This window comes from Neolamprologus brichardi, chromosome 9 (assembly GCF_056152115.1).
Source record: "Neolamprologus brichardi isolate AB-2024 chromosome 9, ASM5615211v1, whole genome shotgun sequence".
Classification (NCBI taxonomy): Eukaryota; Metazoa; Chordata; class Actinopteri; order Cichliformes; family Cichlidae; genus Neolamprologus; species Neolamprologus brichardi.
Window position 1 is genome coordinate 34,360,990 of NC_142112.1, and position 20,625 is coordinate 34,381,614.

A 20,625-nucleotide genomic window follows, 5' to 3' on the forward strand; every position below is an offset into this window, starting at 1 on the left:
GGTCCTTTTGTCCCTCTGTGGGGGGACGCTCCCACTAGGTTTATATCTGGGACTCTCTACCATTTGACCTTAGAACTGAAGAAGCCTCTCGGATGAGAGGTGAAACGTCTTCAAGTAACTTAAAGAAGTCCAGACGCTTTTCTTTGCAAGCTCCTTTGACTAGTTAGTTATGTACATTATTTCAAAGTGATCCCATACCAAGCAAATGCAGCGCCAGCATTGCTGATGCCAATGCTTTTAACTTATAAAGGCATAGGGGAGAGCAGTGTGTTATGATTTATGAGATTAATTATCAGTTTGATAATTCTGCATCAATTGTGCAAAATGATTTCTCCACTAATGCAACTAAAACGTGGACACAGGAAGGCAGCTGGAAGTAACGAAAGGCAAGCCCTTTACTTAGCTGAACTAAGACCAGTGACCTGAACAGCACACTGTGACAAAGGACAAGTGGAGACAGGGACAATGTATACATAGGAGGGCAAATAGGAGTCTGGTAACAGCTCAGCAGTCAGTGTTTATTTGTAAGTATTAAGCAGTTTTATGACATCTGACAGTTTCCTTCCTATGGGATTTTTCTCAGGGCAAATATATAAATATTTAACCTTTCCTTAGAAGGAAGAGCTGTGGGAATGATGTCCTCCAAACTCTACAAACAAATGTCAACACTCTTTAATTTGCCTTAATTTTTCATAAACATCCAAGAATTTTCAGATCAAGAAAATTTGCTCATTGGATCAAATTGGGCACGTCTTGCTGGGCAAGAATTGGCTCACTCTACAGAACTTATTGAATTCTGATTGGATCTTGTCTCACCTAAACGTTTTCATCGACATGCATTTCATCATAATTTTTGTCCTTGTGCTTTTTTATAAATGTATTTATCATGTTGCTTTTGTCATAAAAAGGGTTGTTGATGAAATTTATAACAAATTATTAAGACTTGGTAAAAAATGTTAAAGAAAATATTAGTTATTGCAACTGCAACCTGAACACTGAACTGAAATTTCCTCCACAATGGTTTGAAACCAGTGAAGTAAAACAAAAATGTGTTTCTTCAGCACGTGAAAAAAACCTTTATTTATTGTGTTAAACCCTTCTATCAAAAATATAATAACAATGACAGTCAATCAAACAAACAAACAAATAAATGCTTTCAATCGGACATGTATGTGTGGGGTATGTGATACTCCACCGCTTTTTGCATTGATTGAAACTTTTTTGATGGTTTGTAAAAATTCTATACATATCAGCTGTAATGAGGTCAGTATCAAGCTGCTTTTTAACTATAAGCAACCAAAATATCCTTAAATATAAGCCTAAATAAAAGTATCATAATGGGACAGCCAATACAGCTATCCCACATAGCAGACAGGTCTGGCCCGTATCTGGTGTCAAGCCGGCACTGCTGGCTGACTTCTGGCATGGTAAGTGGTATGTTATCCAGATATGGGCCAGGCCTGGCATAGATGGCACTGTTGTGTGATGACATGCCATATCTGGCCTGATTGTGGTTTGGTTTATGTGGCCCAGGTCTGGCCCGGATCCGGGATCAAGCTGGTACTTCTGACTGACTGGTGTTATGGCAGGGTGTATGTCAACTAGATGTGGGCCAGATCTGGCAATTATGGCACTATTCATGTTCCTATTTTGTTATTTTTGTTAGAAACCTAAATACTGTGTTGCAATACTACACTGCTTGGTAGCCAATGTTTCAAATGCAGGTTTGACAGGTTTGTGAGTGTACACAAAACCTAGTGAGTAGTGATGGGTAGATGAGGCCTCGTGAAGCGTTTCAGCACATTCCCCAAACTGTATCGATACTGTGTCGACACAGTGTTGCTGTGTTGCTCCATACTGACACCTGCTGGTAGTGATGGGTCCAGCAACACTGACGCACCAACGCATGTATCAAGCTCACAGAGCAAAACCTGTATCCGTGCGTGCGTCACTTTAAGAAAAAGTCATGTGATCGATACAGCTGCTGTATCGCCCATTGCCAACGCGCCAAACTGTGTTTAAATGGTACCGCATCTGCCAACGGTAGTGATGGGATTTACGGGTCTTTTTAGAGAACCGCTCTTTCGGCTCGGCTCACTAAAAAGAGCCGGATCTTTTGGCTCCCAACCGGTTCAGGTTGTTTTGCTGCTTTAATTAATTTATTATTAACAACTATATAAAATTATGCACGAAAGGAATTACTAATGAAAAAAATAAGTGGTTTTATTTATATATGTATGGTGGCCCCTAGTCTGTCTGTCTTTGTTTCAGTGTGATCTATCAGAATAGGAAAAACAGCAATGTGACTTGCGGTGTAAATTATTTATTTCATTTTATGCAGGTTAAATGTCGCATCTGTTCTTACACAAACAAAAGCACCTCCTCAGTGTTTAAGTATCACAGAGCCAAACATGAAAATGAGGAGACAAACACACCAAGAATGAACACAGGTAGACTTATATTGACACTAAACAGCTTTATCATCATTTTCTTTTTATTAATATGTGTTTTATTATTTTGAAATCAAGCATCTAGGAAGACTGTTCTTGACCAGGCATTCCTGAATTTTATTATAAAGGACTGCCAACCCATTAGTATTGTGAAGAGTGTCGGAGAGAAACATTCCAAGATCAGAGGATCCTTTAACGTACTGAGGGAATAGGAAGACATCTTATCAGAACCTTTTCCACCTGGGTTTACAGTTTTTGTGTTCCCCAGCTTCATCTGTGCCCTGTGAGCATGTGTTTTCCAAAGCTGGGGAAATGGTGTCAAAAAAACGCAATGGACTGAATGCAAAAACATTGGATAAACTTATTTTTCTGAATAGAAATTTATAATAAACTCTGAGTCAATTCCATTTAAATGGGTAATATTACATTCACAATACTTTCATTTTAATTTTCACTTAATGGCATTCACAATATATTTTAAAGATGTCTACAATATTTGAAATGTAAAAGATATAAAATGATTCCATGGAAAGTACAAAATCTTACAGTGTATACACGTATGACTAGGTCATTGAATCAGTGTCTGTTGTGAGTCTCAAGTAAGTTTCCTGCAATGACATTTAAGGTCCAGCAGGTGTCAGCATGGAGCAAAACAGCAACACTGTGTCGACACAGCATCGATACAAACTGTATCGATGAGGCCTCATCTACCCACCACTACCTGCTAATAAAATTCAGGACTGCCTGGTCCAGAACAATCTTCCTAGATGCTTGATTTCAAAATAATAAAACACATATTAATAAAAAAAATGAAGATAAAGCTGTTCAGTGTCAATATAAGTCTACCTGTGTTCATTCTTGGTGTGTTAGTCTCCTCATTTTCATGTTTGGCTGTGTGATGCCTAAACATTGAGGAGGTGCTTTTGTTTGTGTAAGAAGCTCCACAGAACAGATGCGACATTTAACCTGCATAAAATGAAATAATTAATTTACACTTCAAGTCACATTGCAGTTTTTCCTATTCTGATAGATTACACTGAAACAAAGGCTATGTTCACTCTGCAGGCGAAAGCACATCAAATCCGATTTTTTTCAGGGAAGGTGCGGGGAAGGTGCGTCCGCCTTCCCTGCACGGCACCGCAGGCCCCGCCCCACTACAACCTGTTTCTCCATCACCTGTTCAGCTCTGATGATTCAGTAATAGTGATGGGTCGTTCGCGAACGAAATGGCTCTTAGAGCCGGCTCTTTGAAGTGAACGACGCGAGCCGGCTCCTTATTGGGAGCCGTGAGGTTTTTTTTCTTTCTCTCACCCTCTCTCTCGCCCTTTTTTCCACTAAACTCGCACGAGCGGCCTGTACTTTGCGCTGGGCAGAGGGGGGAGGGGCGTTAGTTACACTCACAGTAGCACAGGATCAGAGCCAGAGAGAAAGAGAGAGAGGGACAACAACATCACATTAGAAAGGTATAGTAATCATCCACTATTTTCAGTTGCAGATGATAAAGGATTCAGAAATCATGCAGGCCCATATGACAGAGAATGTGCATCTTCTTTTTGTTTTAATATTTTAATTTATATTTAATTGTGTTGTGGTTTGCAGTGTTTTGTGTTGTTTCACGTTAAATTTGTTTAAAAGGAAAAAGCTGAAAATTTAAATAGTTAAAAGTTTAAAATGTAAATAGTTGTTTTTTGTATTATATGATTTATTTATTACATTTTATGTGGAGTGAATAAATAAAGTATATTTATGGTGGCCCTTAGAGACAAAGCACGTACAAACTCCAAAACACGTAAAAACTCCAAAACGCGTAAAAACTCCAAAACACGTAAAAACTAAGAAGCACGTACAAAAGCCAACAGAAGTGCTCCAGGATGCTAGGACGCAGTGTTGAGCTTTTGTTTCCTAGTGGCTACACAAGCCAGGAAGTATCAACAACCGGATTTGGTGTGTGGTAGTAACAGGTAAATGATATTTTTTTTAAATTATTTGAATAAATATGAGTGCTTGTCTATAAATACACAAACAATACACACATGCTTTCAATTGTGTAATTTAAGTGATCTGGGTAGCTCTGTTTTGGAAGTTCAGTTCATGCTAGAAATGTGTTTTGGAGTTTGTACGTGCTTTTTGGAGTTTGTATATGCTTTAGAGTTTGTACGTGCTTTGTCTCTAGGGGCCATATATAAACATATATAAATAAAACCACTTTTTTTACATTAGTAATTCCTTTTCTGCATAATTGTATATTGTTGTTAATGATTAAATAATTAAAGCAACAAAACAACCTGAAGAGCCGGTTCGGAGTCGAAAGAGCCGGCTCTTTTTAGTTAGCCGAGCCGAAAGAGCCGGATCTCTAAAAAGAGCCGGAAATCCCATCACTATTCAGTAAGGACATCTCCTGGTTTCATCTTCATGTTTCCTTCTCACCAGATATACAAACCGACATAATTACCAGCAGCTTTTACAGCTGTGGCTCCAGCAAACATCAGCTGATACTAGAAATTAATATTAAATAAACTCTAACAACAGCTGATCAAGCTTAAACGTGCTGCTGTTGTTTAGCGCGACATCCGCCGGTTTCCGCTTTCTGGCGCAAAGTGGGCGATAAACAAACAAGAGAGAAAAGCCGATCAGCTGATCATCGATCAGTTTCATGATTGAAGTAGAAACAGGAGAGAGAGGGGAGAGAATGAGAGAAGAAGAAACAGCTGTGCAGCGTAAAGACAGAATAACTCCAGCTTTGTGTCTTTTTCCATTCTAGCTGAAGTACGGGACAAACTGTGTTCTTTTTCAGCTCGACATAAAACGTGCAATGTTTTCTCTGAATACGGGACAATTCCGTCTTTTTACAGGACGGTAGGCAACTCTACTAACTAACCTTATGAATAAAATAAAGTTCACCAGTAACATCATAGCACCCACCCAGCTGTATAGAAACTCTGTCATGCTAGCAAGTACACAGTACGAGTGATTGTAACTGACTGTAAAAAAGTCAGCATAACGAAAATAAACCTAAACTTGGTTTATATCTGACCCAGATAGACTGCAGGTCATAACTTCTTACCTGAAGTTCAGTTCACCTGACACTTGGACCGGCTGCCACCTCGGGTCTCTCCTCCTCCTGCCTCCCCTTTCCCTCATCCACCTGCTGGCCTCCACCACTTGCTAATGTTACTGAATCTGAAGAATCACCGCCATAGCCACCACCAAACAACTGAGTTATTTTTACACACTGGCCAGCATCTGGCCAATCCACCACCTTTCATTGTTTATAACGTTACAAAATAAAAAAAATTAAAAAAAAAAAAAATCGGCCCATAAAAACAAAAAATCACCATCGGCCCACCGAGTAAATGCCCAGTATGATCAGTCCAGCTATGGTCGTGCCATCAGTTAACCCTTCGCGTGCCTAGGGTTGCCGACCCCTGATCTAGCAGGACAAGTACAGAGATGAGTCCACTGTCAGAGGCCATAAGAAGATCATTGTAACCTTCACTAAAGCTGTTTCTGTGCTGTGATGAGCTCTGAAACCTGACTGAAACTCTTCAAATAAACCATTCCTCTGCAGATGATCTGTTAGCTGTTTGACAACTACTCTTTCAAGGATTTTTGATATGAAAGGAAGGTTGGAGATTGGCCTATAATTAGCTAAGACTGCTGGGTCTAGAGATTTTTTGAGCCAACATCAAAACATCAAACATAGGGAAGACAGGTCAGAATAGGTAACATTTAAAAAAATAAAATAAAATACACAACATCGGGTACAGGAGGAGAAAAAAAGGACTCTACTCAGATGAGTGGTTTAGATTCGTCAATAATCACAATGCACACACTGTTGGCATCAATCAAGCTGTACACCATAAGACATGTCTGTGCGTGTCCTAATGTGAGGCTATTTCTCGGAAAGCTTTCAACAGGCAGTTGGTGGTTTGAAATATTAAAGTTTCTCTATTTAGAGGCGGAGGTGTGATTATGATACAACCACACACACAAATAAACACGTATTAAAATAACCCGCCGTCGCTTCTTTTTCCTGCAAATCTTCCTACCCTTACTAATAAATATCCAAGCACTGATGAACTTTTTGTTGCAGCCTGATCAGCAAATCAGACCACCGGTCAAAATGCCTGTGAAGATCCTCTCCATCACTCTCCTCCTGCTCTCAATGTGTGTGTGCTGCCACTCCTCTGAAGGTAACTGTGCTCTTACTTTCCTAAAGGACAAAAAGAGAGAAAGTACATAAAACTGATTACACCATTGACTAAGGCTCCTAGCTTTCTTTGGTTTTATTGGAAATGACTGCTCTGTAAGGACTCTCATAGTTTCTTTTACCATTAATCTTTATATCAGTCACATTCTTGTTGGTTAATCATCATGATATTTAAAGTATACATATTATGTTTCCATAACTTACTATGCTGGCACAGTGTGCAGTGGTTTCTTTCAAGCTAATTCACTCTGTAGGCAGATGTTGATGCTGTTTCTGAGTGAACAGGGACATAGCCTCAGTTATAAAAGTAACTACCAGAATATTGAGAATATGTGATTCACAACTTCAGAAAATCGGACTCATGAAGCTGTTTTTCATCAAACTCAAACAATTATTGCACATTTTCTGTAAACCCAATAAACTTCATTTCACTTCTCAAATATCACTGTGTGTGTCTCCTATAAGATATATTTAACTGACATTTTTTATTGTAACAACCAACGATTTATACAGGAAAATAATGACTATTAACAACGTTGCCCAAACTTTTGTATCCCACTGTATAACGATAACCACTGCAGCCAAAAAGAGTGCCTGACGAGCCAAGTTGTCAGTAAGCTGTTAAGGCTCGTCTGTACACCGTGTTCATGTTTTCCTCCGAAACAATAAGTTCTGTTGGAGCAGCCTTTCAACGCCTCTCTCTGTCTCTCGCTAGCAAAGTTGACCCAGAAAACAAAGTAAAGCTAGTTTTTGGCTACGAGCCCGACATGGAACCCGATGTATTAGCCAGAGGTCCCTTTACTACGGTTCGGAGCTGCAGACCTGTTTTATATACGTGCAGCATAGTTTTCTATACGAGATCGCTGCAAAAAGTACAGCCTTACCTAATGTTGGGAACAAAAAAGGCCATTAACTTGCATGACTATTATTTGTTTAATGGTCACATTCACTTTGATTTTCATAAAGACTTTTCTCAATCCAGAAATTAATTTTTAACCTTCTTCCTCTCAGCTCATCGTCCTCCTACAGTACCACGACCATGCTGCACTGGCGTCACCCAACCCGATTTGAGCACTAAGGTGATGGGACAAACGTATCGTGAGCAGGCTGCATCAGGTCACTGTGTGAAGGCTATAATGTAAGTCAAAACATGTTATCCTCCAGAAAAACATAAACACATACAATCTGTATAACCTTTTCTCTTTTATTTCCAGTTTCAACACAAAGGAAGGACTGCTTTGTGCTGATCCAAACGCTCAGTGGGTCAAGGATCGTAAGTCATAGAAATACAGACAAACAGAAATACATAAAAAAAATATTTGCAGAGAAAATCTGAAGCTCTCCTTTCTCTGTCTTTTCTCTACAGTCATTGCCAAAATGATAAAGGTGAACCAATGAAGCACCTGTCTGCTACATCAGTATTTTCACCATCTTTAAAGGCAAGATGGTGAACTCATTGGAGTTCTGGCTTTGTGTCTTTTTTCTTGCTCATATATGAATTTCTTGTTGTGTTTTTATGTGTTCACACAAATTACATTTTGGCTTTAAAAAACTACATGAAAATAAACTTTTGTTTTATAGCACCAGTTTGTTCTTGTTGTTTGAATGCACACCAGATTCAAATATCCTGATACATTCCCAGAATTGGATTCCCTTGGTGTTTTCAGTTGAGCTCAATGATCCAGTATTATGCACTTTTATTTGAGTTAAGTATGCCCCTTAGAGGTCCTGAGACGGATTGGCATGGGTTTAACAAACTGGTGGGACAATCCTTGGGGATATGCTTACGATAGCTAGGATGGTATCTGTGCTGTGTTCAGCGGCAATGCCAGGCTATCCGACACTTCTACAGGGGAAGTAGCACCAGCCCTAATGCAGCATAGCCAACTCCCATTTTGTAATGAAGGATAGATTGTACAGAGTGAGGCGTTACACTCCCACTGCAGAGAAACACACCCAGTTTTTGGAGCCTAAAACCCACTGGGAATTAATCTTCCAGGCAGCTCATTATAACCTGATATCTGGTCACAGAGGATATGAGAAAACTCTGGATCGAGTTAAAGGTCAGATGTATTGGCCAGGCATTCCAGGAGATGGGTGTCAGAGGTGTGCATCCAGCCTGGATACCAGTTAGTAAACCAAATGACCATTCCAAAGGGCCTTTGTGTCCTGTTTGAGTGTATTGGTATGGACCTCATTGGGCCTATTTACTGGCATGCACAGGGCTATTGTTTTGTTTTAGTAGATCATACACAATACTCTGAACCAAATAGAATGTAGAGATACTCAGAGACATTCATCTGACAAATAAAGGAGGCACATTAAATCTAATTGGACTAGCATATACTATGCTGACATTGATGAGCTAGTGGAGCAGAAAAAGACCTTGAAGTCCATGATTCATACATTAATTCCAGAGGGTTGATGCCACTGGGGTCGCTGGCTGGAACCTCTGTTGTTTGCAGTGCAGGAGGTGACCCTGGCTTTCATGGGATTTTCTCCATTTGAACTCCTGTTTGTCAGGAAACCTCAGGAACATCATATGTTAAATCACTATTAAGATAGCGATTTGGGTTGGTATGTGGGACTGTAGACTTAGGTTTATAAAGTTAAATGCTAATTATATGATATGCGAGTAAAAGTAATGTAAGAAGCAGTGCAACAAATTACTTTCGCTTTCGAGTACTTAAGTAAATGTTTTTATTAATATGATACTCATAAATATACTTATTGAATTATTACGTTTAATCTTCATTTAGCAGTCGTACTGGAGAGTTAGACACTCAGACCATCAAATTAAGGAACATGTCTCTTACAAACCTATTTCCTACTAAATAAACAGGAAATATGCTTTTGTGGTTGTCTTATCTTTGGTTTGACTATTTCTTGAAGTGTAGTTTAAACAGGAAGTAACATAAACTCAAATATGTATTACCATATCAGATAAAGAACACAACCTAAGCAAAAAGTAGATAAACGTTTGTGTGAACAAGCAAAGTAAGAAGAAAGAGGAATGGCACAAAGCAAGTTTCACAATCATTAAACTGATTATGTTGAAAGACTTTCATGATGGGCTTTTCAAGGCAGGTATGTACACTAAACCTTCCTCTTGCTGCAAGAAAAATTAGAAAATGGGAAAGACAGCAACACGACTAGGAAGCACCCCGGGAATTGTGACTTTAAACAACCTCTAATTATTCCAGTTAATAAAAAGCCACAAAGATTTGTATGAAGTAGTAATAGATGAGGTAATAACACAGTTTCACTTAATTACCAGTTAACAATATAAACCTAACTTAGCCTACAGTTCCACACACCAGCACCAATCCCTACCCTGATGAGGACTCACATAGTATTGTTTGGATTTTAACTTATGAACACAAAGCTGACCACAAAAAGTTAAGTTACTTCTGGGAGTATCAACAGGTAAAACCTAAGGCTGCACGACTGCCTGTTCATCACTGCCTTTGTTACCTGCTGAAGATCAGCGGCTAGCATGCTCTCAACTTCTTGGCTAGCTTTGTGTTAGCATGTGGTCTCTGCAGATGCTTGCAAAAAGCCTACGTTATGTTGGCAATTTAATGCAGTTCTTCTGTCCTGGATGCAGTTTGCACTTTTCCATCATACTTTTGTGCTTTTGTGCAATAAAAGTAATAAAAGTAATCTCCATGTCTGTATTCCTCAAAAGCTGTATCACTGTACTGCACCACCAAGTTCCTCCTCCCAAACACAAACTGAAATCAGATGATTGCAGCACAAGTAAACCAGAAGAAAAAAGCATTTTGTTTGCCGATAGCTGCATATAAATCAATATAATTGTAACTGCAAAATAATTACTGAATGTAGTCCATTAACGGGTTACATTGCAGCAATATTGAAAAAAATGCAATTCAGTAATGCGGTGTAACATGTTATTTTATAAGCAACTAAAAGATTCCAGAAAAAATGTCATTTGGACAGATGAGACCAAAGTGGGGATTATTGGTGATAATACTCAACACCACATTTGGTAAAAACCAAATACAGCATATAAGCACAAACTCCTCAACTGTCAATCACAGTGGAGCAGCGACTTGAGCTCGCTTTGTAGCCATAGGACCAGGATCCCTTGCAGTTATTGAATCAACCATGACCTCCTCTGTATATGGTCAAATGTGAGGCCATCTGTTTGACAGTTAATGCTTGCCTGAAATTTCATCATGCAACAGGGAAATGAACCCATACACCCAAAAAAAGCCATGTCCACAAATTTAGGCCGAAATAAAAGAGCGCTGATGCACAAGGTGGGAAGTTAGTAGTGCACATCCTGTGTCAAAAATTTTTGACTTTGCATGTGTGTGTGTTGGAAGATTAACACAGTCGACACAAATACTTTTCTGTCACACACTTCCTCCAGAGCAGAGTGTGATAGTTACCTGATCATCTGCCAAAAGTACACCTAAATGAAATAAGCAATGAGAGCGTCTCACTGCTTTGTAAATGGTAAATGGCCTGTATTTGTATAGCGCTTTACTTAGTCCCTAAAGACCCCAAAGTGCTTTACACTACATTCAGTCTTCCACCCATTCACACATTCACACACTGGTGATGGCAAGCTACATTGTAGCCACAGCTGCCCTGGGGCGCACTGACAGTGGCGCTTTAGTTTTCAGTGAGACTTTAATGGCTTAAATTACAAACAAAGGTTTAAGTTGTGGGGATTTATAGATGAAAAATAAGTAGCCAAACATTAACAAATCATGCAAATGTAAATAGATGTGCATCAGGAGGAGGCATCATGACGCACGATTATTTTTCACTTGAGGCCTGACGCAAAACTGCAAGAGATAAACACTCACAGTTAGTTAAAATGGAAAAACAATAATCAACGTGTGATTTAGATCCATCATTTGTGACAATACATAAACTGTTTGTATCAATAATTTTGTACACTATATTTAAGTGTCTGTAAACTCTGTGTGTGTTTCTTTGGAAGCTGCAAGTGTCTGTTGGTGGTTTGAAACACTCAGATCTCCCTGATAAGGGGCGGAGGTCTGAGATGCCGCACCATGCACACACAAGGACTTGTTAAAACACGTCATCAGTTCTGCCTGTGAATGTTCCTGCACTTACCAATAAATAACCAAACACGAATCAACTCATATAGTTTCAACCTGATCAGTGAGCCAGACCACCGGTGAAAATGTCTGTGAAGATTCTCTCCATCACTCTCCTCCTGCTCTCAATGTGTGTGTGCTTCAGCTACTCTGCAGGTAACTATGCTCTCACTTTCTAATGAAAAACAAAAAGAATAAAATACATAAAACTGATCACAGCATGACTTTTTCCAACAATGGCTTCTAGCTATTTGTGATGCTGGGGTACACGTCTAACTTTTTGGCGGTTTTATTGGGTATGACCGCTCTGTAAGGACTTGGTTGATTGGTCAACATTAACAATAATTAAACTATATATATTTTATTTCCAGTGACATTACAGAATTATGTTTTATGGTGTGTTGCATGCTCGGCATCATTTGCATCGCCCTTTTGACTGTCATAACTCCAACCTTACTATGGTGGCACAGTGTGCAGTGGTTTCTTTCAAGCTAATTCTGTAGCCAGATCTTAATGCTGTTTTCATGGGGGGGGGGGGGGGGGGGGGGGGGGGGGGTTCTGTGAGGGGTGTATACATTGTGACCCATTGGTTAAGTGTGATGGTGTGATCTACAAGCAGGAAATAGTGACACAGAGACACAGAGTATAACATGATATGTTGCAGCTATGGGATAATTCTGTTCAGCGTTCAGCTACCTGCACCTCTTAATTCTGTCTTGTATGATTAAACATTATTAACTTTCAATATAATCCAGTTTTATTCATATAATATGACATCACAGCAGCAGTCACCTCAAGGTGCTTTAAATTGTGAAGTAAAGATACAATAATACAGATAAAATTATATGACTCCCCATGAGGAAGTAACAGTAAGAAGGAAGTAACCTCCTGCAGAACCAGGGTCAGGGAGGGGCCTATAGGGTTGAGGGGTAGAAGACAGTACTACAAACATACTGTGAAAGAGATCCAGAGATTTAAAAATGTGTCATTAAACAAAAATTGATGTTTAAACACATAATAAGTGAGACTCTGAAGAAACACTGAGTGCATCATGGGAAGGCACTAACAGACTAGACTCTGGAAAGTCATCTTTTTCATATAATAACCGTTGCTAGCAAATTAAGCTTAATGTGTTTTCTCATTTTGATCCTCTGGAAAGAAATTTGGTGTGCTGTACTGGAGAATAAAAGCCAGAACAATCTGAGACCCCTGGTAAAAAGTGTTTATGGAAACTTTCTCTGTGATCCAGGAAACAAACACAAAGAAAACGATTACATGCCCTCCATTATAGAAATAATAGAAATATATAGAAAGAGAGAGTATTGACAATATGTGATTCACAACCTCAGAAAAATGTGTTCATGCACTGTTTTTATCAGAGACATTAGAAGACAGAAACATGGTTTATTAGTTTTCATATCCTTTTTTGCCTCTCTGTGACCTTCATTTCTGTCGAAGTGTAAAAAAAAAATGCTTACAGTCACATATTTTCAGGTAACATTTGTCTTGTTTTGCGATGTAAGGAGTTTCATCACGTTTTAAACCTGGAGTAAACTTTTGATTTTCTAATCAGACTTTCTCAGGTCAGATAAATTAGTTTTTGACCTCCTACCTCTCAGGTCCACCTGGTCCTGGAAGTAAACACCCGTGCTGCGTTGACGTCACCGACATCGATATGAGCCCTGAGGTGGTGGGGGAAACATATCACGAGCTGCCTAAAAAACCACCCTGTGTGAAGGCTATACTGTAAGTCCACACATGTTGTCCTACATACAAACACATACAATCTCTATAATTTTCTGTCTTTTATTTCCAGTTTCAACACAGAATATGGACAACTTTGTGCTGATCCAAAAGCTCAGTGGGTCAAAGATCGTAAGTCATGCTAAAATGAAACACACACAGAAATAAATAATAAAGTATTTACAGAGAAAAACTAAAACTCCTGCTTGTCTGTTTTTCCTCTCTAGTCACTGCCAAAATGAGGAAGGAGTGAAGTCTATCTGCTACATCAGCATTTTCAGTATTTCCATCACCTTTAAAGGCTTATTCAAACCAGAGCGCTTTCTCAGCCTGACTGTCTTAAAACTTTCTTTTTGTAGATTAATTTTTACTGTGGAGTAAACTTGTATTTTATTCACGTTCTTGACTTCATTGTTTTTTAATTGATAATTGGGGTTCAGGTTGCTTTGTCTTTTTTTTTTTTTTTTTGCTTATTTGTGGATCTCTTTCTTTGCATCGTGTGTTTATGTGAAGCACAATGTGGCTGTGAAAAATAATATAAAAATAAACTTTTAAGCAAATTTTTTCCTGCTGTTGTTTCAGTGCCCACCAGACCCTCACAAAATGTCACACACATCGCTGAATGTATTCCACTAGTGTTTTAATTGAGGATGCTCACTGAGTAGACTGTCCAGGTTTTTAATGAAACTTTGTCTTTTACCCATAAGTGGGTCAGACCTGTGAAACTCCCTTTTTTGTCAGTCTAAAGACGTTTAATGACAAATTTATCCCCAAGAAATCTCAATATATGAAGAAAGCACAATTTAGAACTTCATCTCAGTTTGCCACTTTGTTAAGGAAATACTGCTTCAGGTAATTAATAAAATGCATCAGCACAACTTCAATACAGAAAAGTTCTGTTAATTCACCAAAAATATCTTGTTTATATTCTCCTTTTTTTATTCCTGTGGACCCATTTAAAAAAAATAAATTTCTATAGTAGTCTTTTTTAAAAACAAACAAAATCTCACACACATTGCCAAATTATTCCACTAGTGTTTTAATTGAGGATGCTCACTGAGTAGACTGTCCAGGTTTTTTATAAACCTTTATCTTTTACCAAAGTTCATGCAGCTGACGAAAGAAAGAAGCAGAATTTTAGCAGACACTAAGACATAACATGGAGTGAGGGACAGACAGAGACGGAGAGAGAGAGATTTCCTCAGCTAGCCCTAAAAAAGTGTTGTATAACATTAATTTCCTCATCATTTCCCTCCTGTTTATGCTTAACTCTTACAATCATCCCAGAATGCAGTGCACTGTGTTTTTCTGATAATATATCAGGCTTATTTCTATTTAGTGCAAAGTCTATTTGCACTATTTACAATATATACAAGGCAACCAAGCTCTCCTCATCGCAGAAACTTGCTCACACAGCACACAGAGGCTGTGTCCCAATCCAGCGACCACACGCGCAGTTCGCATACTGCGTACTAGGAAGTATGAGAAGTGCGGAAGTGAGAGGCTTGTGAAATGGGACGGTCTGTGAAATGTATATTTAAGTCTGAATAAAAGAAATGGGATAGCTAATGCAGCTATGAGGGGGGAAATTAGCAATGCATACACAAATCATTTTTCATGTGATGTATTTAGTCTGTGTTAGAAACTGTTGATCTTTGCATGTGTGTTGGAAGATAAAGACAGTTGACATGATCACATTTCTGCCACACATTTCCTGCAGAGCAGAGTGTGAAACTTATCTGATCATCTGCCAAAAGTTAACATAAATAAAATAAACATTAAGAGTGAGTTCTTTTGCGTTTCCAGTGGTAAAACAGCTTGATGCAAACAAGAAACCTTAAACAATTTATGTGAAATTACAAGCAAAGGTTTAAGTCGTGGGAATAAGAAAAAATAAGCATCCATGTGATTTAGATTCATTACTCATGACTGTTGATATCAATGACCAGGCTCTACACCATATCTGAGCGTCTGTGAACTTCGTGTATGAGAGGCTGTTTGTCAGAAAGCTCTCAGTGAGGTGTTGATAGGTTGAAATACTAAGATATGCGTGATATGCCACATCCTGCACACAAATACACAGACCTATAAAAACACCTCATCAGTTGTGCCTGCATGTGTTCCTGCACTTAACAATAAATAACCAAACACGAATCAACTCGTAGATTTTGACTCTGATCAGTGAGCCAGACCACCCGTGGAAATGTCTGTGAAGATCCTCTCCATCACTCTCCTCCTGCTCCCGGTGTGTGTGTGCCGCCACTCCTCTGAAGGTAACTGTGCTCTTACTTTACTAAAAAAAAAAAAACATGAGAAAAAAATAGATAAATTGATCACAGCAATGAATATTTCCAACAATGGCTTCTACCTGTTTGCGAATAAGGTTCACTTATGATATTTTGGTGTTTTATTGGGCAGGACCACTGTGTAAAGACCACAAACCTTTACATCAGTCATATTCTGGTATCTGCTCAGTCTATAATTGCACATGTTTTTTCCAGCATTTACACTTGAGTTCTACCCACAAAGCACCAGACACCCTGGAAGCTGTTTCCTGGGCTAAGATTCATTAGTCAGCCATGGCATTTTAAAGGCGTCCTTTACGTCTACATTTAGAAGAAGTCTTGGAGATTTTTATTTTATAAGTACAACATTCACCTGATTTTTTTGTTCGATTGCTGGACTGACTGACAGCCACACCATATCCATTCACGCTATACTGCTTACCATTAACAATGTTTATACTATTTATGTTTATCTACATGCAAACTTTTGTTTTCTGTCACTTATGGGGTTATGTCTCATGCTGCGTTGCATGCCAGGCATATGTTGTAAGACACTTAAACTATCATAACTGCCAACTTATTAGTGTAGCACAGTGTTTGCAGTGGTTTCCTTCAAACAAATTCACTCTGTAAGTAAATCTCAAACTCTTATGTTTTCTAGCAAAGTCATCATTTCAGTGGGTTTTTGGAGGGGTGCATACATTGTGACTCATTGCATAAGGCATGAAAGCAGGAAATGAGAGAGACACAGAGAGAGTATAACATAATATCTCGCAGCTACGGGACAATATTTTTCACCTTTCACTTAATTAACATAATGCCAGAATTTCCCAAAAAGTGCTTGAGGGCCCCGAAGTGTTGAGAACATTGATTTGTTAAACTTGTTGATTGATTTGCACAAAAAAATGCCTGTTCACTGTAACATAATTTCAGGTCACAAAAGTCATCTTCTGTTTAGTGATGTAAGGAGCTTCATATTTTAAAACTAGATTTAACTTTTATTTTCCTTCTAATTATACTTCTCACTAGTAAGAAAAATCCATTTTTAACCTTTTATCTCTCAGGTACTCGTCGTCATCCTGGACCGATGCCACCATGCTGCCCTGAAGTCACCAAAAAAAATATGACTGCTGAGGTGGTGGGGCAAACATATCATGAGCTGGCTGCAAGAGGACACTGTGTGAAGGCTATAATGTAAGTCAGCACACGTTGTCCTACATACAAACATATACAATCTCTATAATTTTCTGTCTTTTATTTCCAGTTTCAACACAGAATATGGACAACTTTGTGCTGATCCAAAAGCTCAGTGGGTCAAAGATCGTAAGTCATGCTAAAATGAAACACACACAGAAATAAATAATAAAGTATTTACAGAGAAAAACTAAAACTCCTGCTTGTCTGTTTTTCCTCTCTAGTCACTGCCAAAATGAGGAAGGAGTGAAGTCTGTCTGCTACATCAGTATTTCCAGTATTTCCATCACCTTTAAAGGCTTATTCAAACCAGAGCGCTTTCTCAGCCTGACTGTCTTAAAACTTTCTTTTTGCAGATTAATTTTTACTGTGGAGTAAACTTGTATTTTATTCACGTTCTTGACTTCATTGTTTTTTAATTGATAATTGCGGTTCAGGTTGCTTTGTCTTTTTTTTTTTTTTTTTGCTTATTTGTGGATCTCTTTCTTTGCATTGTGTGTTTATGTGAAGCACAATGTGGCTGTGAAAAATAATATAAAAATAAACTTTTAAGCAAATATTTTCCTGCTGTTGTTTCAGTGCCCACCAGACCCTCACAAAATGCCACACACATCGCTGAATGTATTCCACTAGTGTTTTAATTGAGGATGCTCACTGAGTAGACTGTCCAGGTTTTTAATAAAACTTTGTCTTTTACCCATAAGTGGGTCAGACCTGTGAAACTCCCTTTTTTGTCAGTCTAAAGACGTTTAATGACAAATTTATCCCCAAGAAATCTCAATATATGAAGAAAGCACAATTTAGAACTTCATCTCAGTTTGCCACTTTGTTAAGGAAATACTGCTTCAGGTAATTAATAAAATGCATCAGCACAACTTCAATACAGAAAAGTTCTGTTAATTCACCAAAAATATCTTGTTTATATTCTCCTTTTTTTATTCCTGTGGACCCATTTAAAAAAAATAAATTTCTATAGTAGTCTTTTTTAAAAACAAACAAAATGTCACACACATTGCCAAATTATTCCACTAGTGTTTTAATTGAGGATGCTCACTGAGTAGACTGTCCAGGTTTTTTATAAACCTTTATCTTTTACCAAAGTTCATGCAGCTGACGAAAGAAAGAAGCAGAATTTTAGCAGACACTAAGACATAACATGGAGTGAGGGACAGACAGAGACGGAGAGAGAGAGATTTCCTCAGCTAGCCCTAAAAAAGTGTTGTATAACATTAATTTCCTCATCATTTCCCTCCTGTTTATGCTTAACTCTTACAATCATCCCAGAATGCAGTGCACTGTGTTTTTCTGATAATATATCAGGCTTATTTCTATTTAGTGCAAAGTCTATTTGCACTATTTACAATATATACAAGGCAACCAAGCTCTCCTCATCGCAGAAACTTGCTCACACAGCACACAGAGGCTGTGTCCCAATCCAGCGACCACACGCGCAGTTCGCATACTGCGTACTAGGAAGTATGAGAAGTGCGGAAGTGAGAGGCTTGTGAAATGGGACGGTCTGTGAAATGTATATTTAAGTCTGAATAAAAGAAATGGGATAGCTAATGCAGCTATGAGGGGGGAAATTAGCAATGCATACACAAATCATTTTTCATGTGATGTATTTAGTCTGTGTTAGAAACTGTTGATCTTTGCATGTGTGTTGGAAGATAAAGACAGTTGACATGATCACATTTCTGCCACACATTTCCTGCAGAGCAGAGTGTGAAACTTATCTGATCATCTGCCAAAAGTTAACATAAATAAAATAAACATTAAGAGTGAGTTCTTTTGCGTTTCCAGTGGTAAAACAGCTTGATGCAAACAAGAAACCTTAAACAATTTATGTGAAATTACAAGCAAAGGTTTAAGTCGTGGGAATAAGAAAAAATAAGCATCCATGTGATTTAGATTCATTACTCATGACTGTTGATATCAATGACCAGGCTCTACACCATATCTGAGTGTCTGTGAACTTCGTGTATGAGAGGCTGTTTGTCAGAAAGCTCTCAGTGAGGTGTTGATAGGTTGAAATACTAAGATATGCGTGATATGCCACATCCTGCACACAAATACACAGACCTATAAAAACACCTCATCAGTTGTGCCTGCATGTGTTCCTGCACTTACCAATAAATAACCAAACACGAATCAACTCGTAGATTTTGACTCTGATCAGTGAGCCAGACCACCCGTGGAAATGTCTGTGAAGATCCTCTCCATCACTCTCCTCCTGCTCCCGGTGTGTGTGTGCCGCCACTCCTCTGAAGGTAACTGTGCTCTTACTTTACTAAAAAAAAAAAAACATGAGAAAAAAATAGATAAATTGATCACAGCAATGAATATTTCCAACAATGGCTTCTACCTGTTTGCGAATAAGGTTCACTTATGATATTTTGGTGTTTTATTGGGCAGGACCACTGTGTAAAGACCACAAACCTTTACATCAGTCATATTCTGGTATCTGCTCAGTCTATAATTGCACATGTTTTTTCCAGCATTTACACTTGAGTTCTACCCACAAAGCACCAGACACCCTGGAAGCTGTTTCCTGGGCTAAGATTCATTAGTCAGCCATGGCATTTTAAAGGCGTCCTTTACGTCTACATTTAGAAGAAGTCTTGGAGATTTTTTTTTTTATAAGTACAACATTCACCTGATTTTTTTGTTCGATTGCTGGACTGACTGACAGCCACACCATATCCATTCACGCTATACTGCTTACCATTAACAATGTTTATACTATTTATGTTTATCTACATGCAAACTTTTGTTTTCTGTCACTTATGGGGTTATGTCTCATGCTGCGTTGCATGCCAGGCATATGTTGTAAGACACTTAAACTATCATAACTGCCAACTTATTAGTGTAGCACAGTGTTTGCAGTGGTTTCCTTCAAACAAATTCACTCTGTAAGTAAATCTCAAACTCTTATGTTTTCTAGCAAAGTCATCATTTCAGTGGGTTTTTGGAGGGGTGCATACATTGTGACTCATTGCATAAGGCATGAAAGCAGGAAATGAGAGAGACACAGAGAGAGTATAACATAATATCTCGCAGCTACGGGAAAATATTTTTCACCTTTCACTTAATTAACATAATGCCAGAATTTCCCAAAAAGTGCTTGAGGGCCCCGAAGTGTTGAGAACATTGATTTGTTAAACTTGTTGATTGATTTGCACAAAAAAATGCCTGTTCACTGTAACATAATTTCAGGTCACAAAAGTCATCTTCTGTTTAGTGATGTAAGGAGCTTCATATTTTAAAACTAGATTTAACTTTTATTTTCCTTCTAATTATACTTCTCACTAGTAAGAAAAATCCATTTTTAACCTTTTATCTCTCAGGTACTCGTCGTCATCCTGGACCGATGCCACCATGCTGCCCTGAAGTCACCAAAAAAAATATGACTGCTGAGGTGGTGGGGCAAACATATCATGAGCTGGCTGCAAGAGGACACTGTGTGAAGGCTATAATGTAAGTCAGCACACGTTGTCCTACATACAAACATATACAATCTCTATAATTTTCTGTCTTTTATTTCCAGTTTCAACACAGAATATGGACAACTTTGTGCTGATCCAAAAGCTCAGTGGGTCAAAGATCGTAAGTCATGCTAAAATGAAACACACACAGAAATAAATAAT

General features: G+C 38.4%; 3 protein-coding genes across 3 annotated transcripts in view; all 3 read left to right on the forward strand.

The window, feature by feature from the left end:
- The window catches only part of LOC148101526 (uncharacterized), a 190,808-nt gene that overhangs the window by 107,909 nt on the left and 62,274 nt on the right, over window positions 1–20,625 (forward strand). The gene's annotated exons all lie outside the window — the stretch shown is intronic.
- LOC148101531 (eotaxin-like) lies at window positions 6,526–8,058 on the forward strand. Its single transcript, XM_087846362.1, has 4 exons — window positions 6,526–6,643; window positions 7,672–7,798; window positions 7,875–7,933; window positions 8,027–8,058. Exons 1-4 carry the CDS (start codon window positions 6,526–6,528, stop codon window positions 8,056–8,058), a joined length of 336 nt encoding a protein of 111 aa, XP_087702488.1.
- LOC148101532 (eotaxin-like) lies at window positions 11,743–14,017 on the forward strand. Its single transcript, XM_087846363.1, has 4 exons — window positions 11,743–11,912; window positions 13,376–13,502; window positions 13,573–13,631; window positions 13,727–14,017. Exons 1-4 carry the CDS (start codon window positions 11,843–11,845, stop codon window positions 13,750–13,752), a joined length of 282 nt encoding a protein of 93 aa, XP_087702489.1. The 5' UTR covers window positions 11,743–11,842; the 3' UTR covers window positions 13,753–14,017.

Coding starts and splice junctions, on each gene's coding strand:
- LOC148101532 (XM_087846363.1), top strand. CDS start 11,843: ATGTCTGTGAAGATTCTCTCCATCACTCTCCTCCTGCTCTCAATGTGT. Junction 13,503..13,572: donor CCCTGTGTGAAGGCTATACT/GTAAGTCCACAC, acceptor TTTTATTTCCAG/TTTCAACACAGAATATGGAC. Junction 13,632..13,726: donor AGCTCAGTGGGTCAAAGATC/GTAAGTCATGCT, acceptor TTTCCTCTCTAG/TCACTGCCAAAATGAGGAAG.
- LOC148101531 (XM_087846362.1), top strand. CDS start 6,526: ATGAACTTTTTGTTGCAGCCTGATCAGCAAATCAGACCACCGGTCAAA. Junction 7,799..7,874: donor CACTGTGTGAAGGCTATAAT/GTAAGTCAAAAC, acceptor TTTTATTTCCAG/TTTCAACACAAAGGAAGGAC. Junction 7,934..8,026: donor CGCTCAGTGGGTCAAGGATC/GTAAGTCATAGA, acceptor TTTTCTCTACAG/TCATTGCCAAAATGATAAAG.